This window comes from Malus domestica, chromosome 01, assembly GCF_042453785.1.
Source record: "Malus domestica chromosome 01, GDT2T_hap1".
Lineage (NCBI taxonomy): Eukaryota > Viridiplantae > Streptophyta > Magnoliopsida > Rosales > Rosaceae > Malus > Malus domestica.
In genome coordinates, this window is record NC_091661.1 from 28,519,023 (window position 1) to 28,530,000 (window position 10,978).

Below are 10,978 nucleotides of genomic sequence, written 5' to 3' on the forward strand. Positions count from 1 at the left end.
TGAAAATTACAAATTTAGTTCAACTCTCAAATCCCAAAATCCACATACACCCAATAACTCTCATTCATACAAAGAACAAATGGAGAATATGGAAACACATACCTAATCCCTTCTCCCAAAAGCCAGAAAAATTGTAGCACCAATATCTTGGATTGATTGATTACAAACAAAGGGAGTTACAAACAAAAGGGAGAGTGCAACAGCTCTTCTTCAAATGGGAGAGCCGAATGCTCTCTCCTCTACTCACCTTCTTTTCTGCTGCTTCCACCCTCACACTCTACCGCTCTCCTCTACTTATCTCTCTGCAAGATCCAGCAAGGAAGATAAAGAGCACAACGATGAAAGCAACATTTTCTTCTCCGCCAACCAAAAATGCCGAAAGAAAAAAAGGGAGGCAGATTCTCTGCCCTCCCACTTCCCATGCCCTCTTGTTTGTGTGGTCACGGTTAAGCAACGTCAATATTTTATATTACTATTTCTTTTTGTCTTATTATCTCTATAAAAAAAATAATATAAAATGTTGACGTGCCTTAACCGTGACCACACAAAATAGAAGGGCACGGGAAGTGGGAGGGCAGAGAATCTGCCTCCGAAAAAAAAATCAACCTTTTCTTTTTTGTTCTACAAACATCATCATTATGCCTCCTCATTATGTTCCCACATCATTATATCCCCTTTTTCTTATTCTATTTTTCTTGCTTTCGGCTTCTTTAACAAATGCAGCAATTGCTGCCAATTAAAACAAACGAAAACTAATGAAAATAATTTGAAAATTTTGAGTTTTAACGAAAATAACAAAATAAAAAGTAAAGTAAATGGTACTAGAATTAACCTTTTAATGTAAAAATGTAATTTTTCGTTAACGTAAACAGTATCGGAAGTTTTTTTGTTAAAATTCTCAAACAAAGGAAAACCACCCGTGTCTTTCACATGGACCAAATAAACAAAACAACTTAATGGGCAATTGGGTCAATAAGTGGCCCACCACAATTTGGCACTAGATTCTCACCTTCGACAAAGTGAAAACAAAACCATTGGAAAAGCAATAGCCCATGTCTCAAGTTAATAAGAAAGGTATCTATTTGCTTCAATGTTTCTGACTCTCTTGATACCAAAGCCATCTGCTTCCCATCGTTCATATTTCTTCCTGATTCTTGCATCCTCTTCTTTTTCAGATTTCGTTTCTCTACCTTTGCATCTCAATTTTCTCTGTTTTTCTAAACAACTGCTTGCTCACCCAAACCGAAAGGCACATTGCTTGGGGTTGTGGGGTTGCACATATTATATGGCAGAACAGATTGTATGCTTTGTGATCGACAAGTTGATTCAACTATTCATCACTACAGAAGCAAACCTTTCGAGAAATGCACGTATTGAAGTTGGTTTCATCAAAGATGAACTCGAGAGCATCCGATCATTCCTCAAGGAAGCAGATGCTAAGGCTGCAGCAGCAGATGGAGAGACTATGAACGACGGTGTTAAAACTTGGGTCAATCAAGTAAGAGAAGCAGCCTTTTACATTGAAGATGTCATCGATGAATATTTGCTCCACATCATACAGCATCATCAACACCATGGATTCATTCGTTTTTTCCATAACATAATCCGGTTGGTTCAAAAAATGAGATCACAGGATGGGATAGTTTCGAAAGTTGACGGTATAAAAAAATTGGTTCGTGAAATCAAGGATAGAAGTGAAAGATATGGATTCAAATCTATTGATCAGCAAGGGCAGAGCAGTGTAGAAAAGACTCTACCGTCGAACGACCCTCGAGTGGCTTCCCTTTTCATTGAGGAAGCTGAAATTGTGGGGATTGAATCTGCCAGAGATGAGCTAACTCGTTTGTTGGTAGAAGGAGCGCCAAGACGTGAAGTGATATCAGTGGTTGGCATGGGAGGACTTGGGAAAACCACTCTTGCCAAGAAAGTGTATGACCAGCCGAAGGTGATGGCACACTTTGATTGCTATGCTTGGATTACAGTGTCCCAGTCGTACAGGGTTGAGGATCTTCTGAGGACGGTAATAAAAAAGTTCTACAGTTCAAGGAAGGAGCGTTTCCCAGAGGAAATTGACACAATGGATGAGGAGTCCCTGATTAGCACATCTAGAGAGTATTTGCAGCAAAAGAGGTACATTGTTGTGTTTGATGATGTGTGGAAAGTAGATTTTTGGGGGGCAATAGAACATGCTTTACCCGATAGTAAAGGCGGACGAATAATTATCACTACACGGATTCAAGATGTTGCCAACTTTTGCAAAAGATCTTGTTTTGTTCATGTTCATCACTTGCAGCATCTGCCTCCAAACAAGGCATGGGAATTGTTTTGTAGGAAGGCATTTCAGTTTGAATTGGAGGGAAAGTGTCCTGAAGAGTTGGAAGAGTTGTCTCTTAACATCGTCAAAAGATGCGAAGGACTACCTTTGGCAATTGTTTCCGTAGGTGGTCTGCTGTCAACCAAAGCTAAAGTTGTGTCTGAATGGCAGAAGTTATACAATAGCTTAAGTTCAGAGTTAGAAAGAAATCCCCACCTTACAAGCCTCACAAGAATCCTATCCCTCAGCTATCACCATCTACCGTATTACCTCAAATCGTGTGTATTATACTTTGGCATCTTTCCCGAGGATTACTCAGTTAATTGCATAAGATTAGTTCGGTTGTGGATCGCTGAAGGCTTTGTGAAACCGAGGAGGGGCAAGACACTAGAAGAGGTTGGAGAGGAATACTTGATGGAGCTAATTCACAGAAGCCTGGTTCAAGTTTCAGAAGTTTACATTGATGGAAAAGCTCGAGCTTGTAGAGTTCATGATCTATTGCACGACGTCCTCCTTAAAAAGGGGCTGGATTCAAGCTTCTGTCATGTGTTATCAAAAGACGAGTCGACTTTTAAACCAACAACTCGACGTCTCTCATTGAACATCAGTCCCTCTTGGGCCCTGGGAAGCATTACACAATCTCATATTCGTTCCGTATTTACTTTCAACCTAGAAGAATGGCCCGAGTCTTTTCTCGATACATTGAGTGGAAACATTAAACTTGTGAAAGTATTGGATTTCACGGATGCTCCAATCAATCAACTTCCTAAATATGTGGGTGATTTGTATCTCTTGACGTACTTAAGCCTGAGGAATACAAAGGTGAAGTTGCTTCCAGACTCCATAGGCAATCTACAAAACTTGGAAACCCTGGATCTAAAACAGTCCTTGGTGTATGAAATACCAACCAAGATCAATAAGCTTGTTAAGCTGCGGCATCTTTTGGCCTACCATCGTGACTACAACTGCGACGTGCGTTTGTTCTTGAATATGGAAAAAGAAGTGAAGATACATGAAGGTATTGGATGCTTACAAGCTTTGCAAAAACTGTCCTATGTGGAGGCGAATCATGGAGGGATCAGGCTAATCAAAGAACTGGGAAAGTTAAGACAGCTACGGAAGTTAGGCCTAAAAAACTTGAAAAGTGAAGATGGAAGGGCTGTGTGTGCTTCTATTGAAAAGATGAACCACCTTGAATCTCTACTTTTAACTGCAATAAATGAAGATGAAGTCCTTGATCTAGAATCTATTTCAACTCCACCAGAATTTCTTCGTTCTCTCTGCTTGATAGGGCGTTTAGAGCAGTTGCCAGGTTGGATTTCAAATCTTCAACACATAGTCAAGATAACCATTTATTGGTCAAGGTTGAGAGATTCCCCACTAAAAGCCCTTCAAAATCTACCTAATCTGTTGAAGCTAACTTTGGGTAGGAATGCATATGATGGTGTGCAGCTGCATTTTGAGGAAGGAGGATTTCAGAAACTTAGGGAGCTAAGGCAAAGATGGTGGGACTAAATTCGTTGATCATAGACAATGGTGTCATGCCTTTTCTCCAAGAGTTTCACATTCGACCTTCCCCACAACTGAAGGAGGTGCCCTCTGGCATCCACCATCTCCGGAATCTGACAACTCTTGATTTCTATGACATGCCAAAGGAGTTTGCGCGACAGATGGATCCAGAAAATGGCCAACATTATTGGATTGTTGAACATGTACAAAATGTTCGTTTTATTTACAAGGTCGGACCAAGTTGGGGTGAATATGAAACTCACGTCCTGCGCGATTCCAACTTTTCTCTTTGGTCGAATGCTTGAATCCAACTTGTGAGGGGCTCTTGCAGGTTGACTGGGAGGGGCTCTTGCATGTTTTGGTTAAGAGTTGGTTGTCAGCTCTGGTATCCTAGTTTCTCTTGCTGGTTGGCTGGGAGGGGCTCTATCTCTTCTGTTTTCTTTGTGTCGTCCAGTCGTATTCCTAGCATTTTCCTTGTAATTTTATTGGTGGTTGCAATAAAAATATCCTTTCTAATTAATTTTCTCTAGGAGAATGATAAACCGTATGCTCTTTTTAATCTCACTTTGATAATTGATGTTAAAATAATAAATTTTTACTATCTTTTATTTTACCAATTCTTTAGTATTTTATATTCTTTATATTAATTTGTAATCTCTAAGATATTTTGTTGAGTAAATTGTACAAATGGTCCCTCAACTTTAATCAAATTGGAGCAATGGTCCCTCAACTAAAAATCCATTACCTTTGGTCCCTCAACTTATCAAAACGTGCAGCTATGGTCCCTCAACTAAAAATCCATTACCATTGGTCCCTGAACTTTAATTCAAGTGGAGAAATTGTCCTTTAACTTTAACCCAATTGTAACAATAGTCCTTCCAATATAACTCGTTTTGACAAATTTTTTGACATAGTTGACGAAAAGAACCATAATCATACACTTTGATGAGTTAAGGGACCCTAATTATATAAATGGTTATTCCAACATAGCTTATTTTGACAATATTTTGACAAAATTGATGAAAAGGACTATAGCTACACATTTTGATAAGTTGAGGGACCAATGGTAATGAATTTTTAGTTGAGGGACCATTGCTCCAATTTGATTAAAGTTGAGGGACCATTTGTACAATTTACTCTATTTTGTTAATCAAAGGGTAGATTTTGTGGATTATAGAAATTTCATGAATCGTGATTTTTTTTTTTGGCCAAAAATTTCGTGAATCATGATTGAGCTCTCTCCATTTGTATGCACAGATTGATCCAGCCACACATATTTTGTATGCACAGTGGTGAAAAAGTGTTGAGTGCTTACATGACAGTATTTATTCAAACTTCATCAATAACTAATCTAACATTTAATGTAACAAATTTTATCGATGGACCAAAAAAAAAAAAGTTTGGTGCAAGATGTAAAGGTGAGGGCCCACAAATGCAAGCGTTGGGCGTGGCGGAGTGGATCCCACGATTTCAAAATTCTGGACAGAAGGAACATTTCTCTCAAACTTGGGCGCTGAAAAAAGTTGTCGTCGTCGTCTTTCCTTTTCTGGCTGAGTTTGCCTTCTTAAACCAACCCGAAATTCTCGCCCCAAACAAATATTCAAACCTTTCCGTTTCTTCCCTTCACAAATTTCCAATTAGGGTTTCACATTAACCTTGATCAAAACTTCTACGTACATATATATACATATATATTTACATATAATCTCTCTCTCTCCCTCTGTTTCTGAATTTTGATTTCCCGGGAAAGTTTCGAACTCGATCGCTTCTTCGAAAGTCTCCTAAAGCTTTTTGAAAAAACAAAAATCCAAAATATTTGTGATATAAAAAGGAAATAAATTTTAAATCGCGCATGGAATTGACTGGTTCATTTGCCTGAAAGTTGGTTCAGATAGAGAGAGATGGAGGGAGGGGAGACAGAGATTGAGGGAGGAGAGAGAGAGATGGAAGAAGAAATGGTGGAATTCGCGAGGGAGGCTTTCGAGGGGGATGAAATTGACATGGACTACGAATTCGATGCGCTAAAGGTTCTACGATTTCACTAGGCCGGAATCTGATTGGGAGGCCGAGGAGGCGGAGGAATGGTTCCGGTCAGCCGGAGGCTATAAGCCCTCGCGTAAGCGATTTCCGGATCATTTGTTTGTTGTTTTCTTAGCATGTCCCAAAAACAATGAATTTTGGATCATCTTCTATGATTACCACATTAATTAATGATCGTTTTCTGCTAATTAATTTCAGCATCTACATGTTAAGTTCATGCATTTTAGTTATGTTACGTTGTTTTATATGAACAGATTAGAGATTGAATTATAAATATTATAATTTGATTGGATTAATTTGTTACCACTAACTTTATTTTTCCTTTGTTTAATTTGTTTCAAATCCTTTAGCTTTCCTTGAAAAATGGTTGAATTGGCAACAAGAGAATCATCCGGTACCTGTAAAAACCTCCGCGGAATCGAAAGATGTTGAAGTTACTAGATGCAGTAACTTGAATAATTGCATGAAAGCAAAGGTCTCTGCACCCGTAGAAGATAATGACAAAGGTACATTCTACCTCATTTCTTATTAGATTTTTGACGCAATGTGATACTTCGTTGTAAAATTACTACACTCGGAAAATTTTAGTTCTGTTTTCTGAATCGGCTTTGCCTGAATTGGTACATGAAATTGTATCTTACTGTTATGTTTTATGTTAAACTTTCGACACGATTAGAGTTTTCTAATCACATGGCTCAAGACACTCCGAAAACCAAACTGAAGTCCCCGGGTAAGTCACCACATCTATCAAGGAGTTCAACGTTAATGAAACCCACGGCGAGTCGGTTGGCCAAGCAAAATCAGCACCGAGAGGTTCACTCCAATCGGTTATTAAGGAGGTGCTGTTATTTTTCTCTGATGTTTCTGTTGTCATCAATGTATCTTTTGTTCTAATTGTTTGGTGGTCCAGTTTTCTAACTTGTCCCATTTTCCGACTCTTGGTTACAGAGTTGCGAAAAAGCTCGGGAAACTTGATTAGAAATCACCGAATTCTCCGCCACCTACGATGGGCTACGAAAATTCGAAGTAATGTAGCATAGCACTTTGCAAATTGGGTAGTGCTATCCACACGTCCATTTTTACTTTTAACACACCCCTCTCAATTTTTCGGTCATTGGAAAAATGAGTGTGTAAATAGTACTATCCTACAAATTACGCAACCGAAACTATATCAGAAGAGCGATTATAACGTATTAAAGTACCATCTCACTAAATTATCCAACAATGTTTCAGAGATTAGAAACAATCATACCACTTTCAGCTTAGTCATTCCATCAAACGGCTGGTACGCTGCAATCCCACTTATGCTCAAATCACCACCGTCCGTTCCCACCATCGATTCCATCAGATTCTCCGAAACCCATTTCTCAATCAAATCCAAACACAGCTGCAACCACACCCAGAAAATTAAAAAGTTGAACTTTACATAAACTCCACTCCGAAAACATAAATTACACAAAACCCAACAAAATCTCACCCTGTTCTCAGACAATCCGAGTTGAATAACCCCATCCGGATTATCCACCCTATCGTACGGCTCCTCCGAAGCCCTATCCAACCCGATATAGTACGGCGAGTCATTGGGCTTCGCAACCCAGCTCGCCCGGGAGGACATCCGGACCCGGCCCATGGGCCCGCGGGTGGACAAGCTGGACCGCGACGGCGTTCTGGGGAGCTCCGCCAGGTTGGAGGAGGACTGGGAGGGGGAAGGTGGATCGGGGTTGGAGGGTCGGCGTCGTTTTAGGTAGAGCTGGAGGCAGTAATAGAGAGCACATGGGATTAGAGAGGCGAGGATGAGGCCGCCTCTGCCTTGGACGACGCCTTGGAGTGGCACAATCAGTCTCATCGCGGTGACTCCGGTGGGCTTGTTTCGGGTTGGGTCGGAGTCGGGTTCGCGGGTCCGGGTCTCGAGCTGTAGTGGGAGGGTTTCGGGTTGGCCGTGGGTTGCCGTGGAGGGATTGAGTGAGATTCGAGAGCCCTGCGAGGGAAGTGTGTGTTTTTGCAGTTTTGCTTCCAGAAACTTTTGGTCAGTTTACGATTGGCACCTGCCAGTTTCGATATTTGGATCTTTTGTTGGCGTGCTAACACCTCGTCGTATTACTTTATAGCACATTTACTATTCCGGAATCAGATTAACGGAATTTAATGAAGAATGAATTGAATTGAAGATGAATTAGAATGAGGTAGAATCAGAATCAGATTATTGTTGGAGTTGTTTATTAAAATTATCTGGAATCAGAATAAAAACTTATGTGTTTAGGGAACCCTAGTTTAACTAATCTATTTTATATGCAAATTATTTTTAAACTTTTATTCTTTCATTTTTTTTTCGTATAGAGAACATTTTTATTTTATTTTGTAGTAAAAATTTATTCTTTCATTTTTCCAATTTTTTTTTTGTGACCCTCAGTCTCTCCCTCTCTTCCCCATCTTTCTCCCGACCTAAAAAAGTTTCTAAGGGTTTGTTTGGTATCCTATTTGAAATTTTTTATAATTTTTCAAAACATTTCTAAAGAATTTTTCTTGAAAACAATTTTTTTTAAGACTCAAAAACTTGTTTGGTATGCGATTTAAAATTTTTAAATCTTACAACTTAAACTGGACAAAAAGATCCATAAAAATGGGGTCGAGAGAGAAAGAGGAGAGAGGAGAAAAGAAAGTCAGAGATGATTGGAGGAAAGAGAAAGAAGTGAGAAGATCGGAGGAGATAGAGAGGAAGAGGAGTAAGAGAAAGAACCGAGAAAATGAAGAGAGCGGATTGGAAGAGAGACGAAAAAGGTAAAATAAAAAAGAGAAGGGTGAGAGAGAAAGAAGAAAATAGAGATAGATTTAGAGTGAGAGGGGAGGAAGAAGAGAAAAGAAATGAGTGAGTTTAAGTTTAAAAACTCTAAAAACTCACTTTTTGTGTTTTTAGATAATAGACTATATTTTTTAGTTAGTCTTGAGTTCAGTTTTTGAAAATAATCCTACTAAACAAGTTTTTAAGGCCTAAAACTTGAAAATTGTTTTTGAGTTTAAAAAGTTGGATTCAAGTAGCGTACCAAACATGCTCTAAAATGTCCCCATCTTTCTCTGTTTTTGACGTTCTGCCGACCTAACCCTTTCTAACATATCTTTCTATGTTGCCAACCCACCCCACGTTTGGCAATAACCTTTCATGCTCCCTCTTTCCATGTCCCAGCCTTGATTTTTTTACCCCAATTTTGAGTTTCCCAGTTGAGGCAATGACTGAGCTTTTAACCATGGAGTCGGCAGATTGAAGAGTCGAAATGAGAATATATAAGCATAGGGACATGAATCAAGTTTGGGATAAACAACAGCTGACTGAAGGCCAAGAGGAAGATGGACCTTGAAAGCTCCAGTCCCAAGTCGCGAAAACGAAGAGGAATTGGAGAAGAAGTTGCAACGAGTCGACTGAGAGAGAAACTAGAGTGTTGAAGTTGCAGGGGTGTTTTGGGATATCAAAAGAAGTACAAGGCCACTTTAGAAAGAAAAGTTTGATTATTGATGGACCCTTTCTTCTGGAATTCAATTACCAGTATATCTTGGTAATCAGATTCCGGGTAAATCCGGAATTGAATTCCCCATTTTGGTGGACCCCACCTTTATTTTCATTCTCCAAATACAAGTAAACACATGAATGCATTGGAAGGAATTCAATTCCGATTCCACTTACCTCATTCCCGTTTCGTAATGAACAGTGTTTGTACCCGGATTTCAGTTTAATTACAACCATGCCATTGCTTTAATGAGTAGGCTTTGTGGAAGGTTTGGGTTCGGGCTGGGGTTTTATTTTTTTGGGTTTGGGAGGATGGGCTTTTGCGGGTTTGGGGTGTGGCTGGGTTTGTTTTGGTTGGTGTTTGTAGGTGTAGGTATGGAGTAAGGTGGATGCGGTGACACATCCACAGAGCCTAACCTGCAGCTTGCAGAATGGCAGAGAGAAGAGGAGAGATGGAAGAGTCGTGGGTGAGAAAAAAGGAGAGAGGGAAGAGTCGTGAGTTGCAAACGGGATAGGAGGAAAGACGGAAGGAGAGAAGGAAGGGTAGGATGAGCGAAGCAACGGTAGGGGTGCCCGAAAGTTTGGGATTGTTTGTTGTCGACAACGGGTGCGCAGAGAGAGGGCGAGGCACGGAGGGAGGGCTAGGGGTAGGGTTCCTTTCGGAATTTTGGTCCAACTCAATGGGTGAGTAATGCTATTTATTTTCATGCGCATGTTTTCTGGAAGTTCATTCCTGTTTTGGGATGTTTGAATATGTAGGCATTGTTTAAATTACAATATTTTATAAAGTTAAACTGTTTAAATTACTTATTTATAATTTTAGCCCTTGCGCCACTTTGAGGGACTACTGGGATTGACTGCTGGTAGAGCTCATATCAATTGCTGTAAGTCCCTTACTTCCGGACACTTACATTTATGATCATTTTTGTGTTAAGATGATACAGTTATAACTTATAACCGTCTTACATAGATCAACGCATATGTATATCGAATTTACCTACATTACTCGAACAATTTTCTTTTCGATTCACAAAGGGAATTAATAAAATCCAATATCTGTGTAAAAGTTTGGTTTCCAACTTTCTAGCAGTGAAAGTGTTGCCCTTTCTGCAGACTACACCCTTTCACACACTCACTTTGATATGGTTAAACATATGTATTCAAGATTTTGATCTCTGTGTGATTTGGCAATACTTATCACCTAATATTCCTCTCTCTCTCTCATGAAGGCACTCATTGCATTAAAAAAAGGTTCCCAGTTAATCAAATATAGCCGGAAAGGGAAGCCAAAACTTTGTCCATTCAGAATTTCAACTGTGAGTAATTTCCTTAAGAGAAGAACAAGTTTGAATCACTTTTTTTGTAATTGTGTTTATTATAGTTCTTTGAATGAAAATCCTAATTTGTACAAATTACAAGGTATGTTACCACCCTCTTTAATCTAAATATATGCAATGTGCAGAATTACATCTGTTCTCAAGAATGAACCTGTTTTGTTCCATCCTTCTGTTAAGGATTATAATTTATATAGAATTTATAAGGTTTCTCTCTTTCAGGTTACTTTATGTTTCGAATTAATTGGATATAGCATTCTTCACGAGCTTTGATAATTATTT

The 10,978-nt window shown here is 39.3% G+C and overlaps 1 protein-coding gene, 1 long non-coding RNA gene and 1 pseudogene across 4 annotated transcripts; 2 read left to right on the forward strand and 1 right to left on the reverse strand.

Moving 5' to 3' along the window:
• LOC103406500 (probable aminotransferase ACS12) lies at positions 1-7,920 on the reverse strand. Of its 2 annotated transcripts, XM_070819947.1 has the most exons (5): positions 7,341-7,920; positions 7,116-7,250; positions 6,958-7,008; positions 6,262-6,376; positions 5,182-5,444 (listed from the first exon to the last, which is right to left on the reverse strand). In XM_070819947.1, exons 1-5 carry the CDS (start codon positions 7,707-7,709, stop codon positions 5,197-5,199), a joined length of 918 nt encoding a protein of 305 aa, XP_070676048.1. In that variant the 5' UTR covers positions 7,710-7,920; the 3' UTR covers positions 5,182-5,196. The 2 variants fall into 2 exon arrangements, with proteins under 2 accessions (XP_070676050.1, XP_070676048.1); XM_070819949.1 differs by lacking the exons at positions 5,182-5,444; positions 6,262-6,376; positions 6,958-7,008 and adding an exon at positions 1-302.
• LOC103441010 (disease resistance protein RPM1-like) lies at positions 1,061-4,343 on the forward strand (annotated as a pseudogene). Its single transcript, XR_011579655.1, has one exon. The product of XR_011579655.1 is annotated as a disease resistance protein RPM1-like (transcript).
• Positions 6,560-6,952, forward strand: LOC114825053 (uncharacterized). The gene is made up of 2 exons (XR_003773841.2): positions 6,560-6,702; positions 6,812-6,952. It is a non-coding gene; the product is annotated as an uncharacterized lncRNA (long non-coding RNA).
• Positions 7,921-10,978: the final 3,058 nt, after the last annotated feature.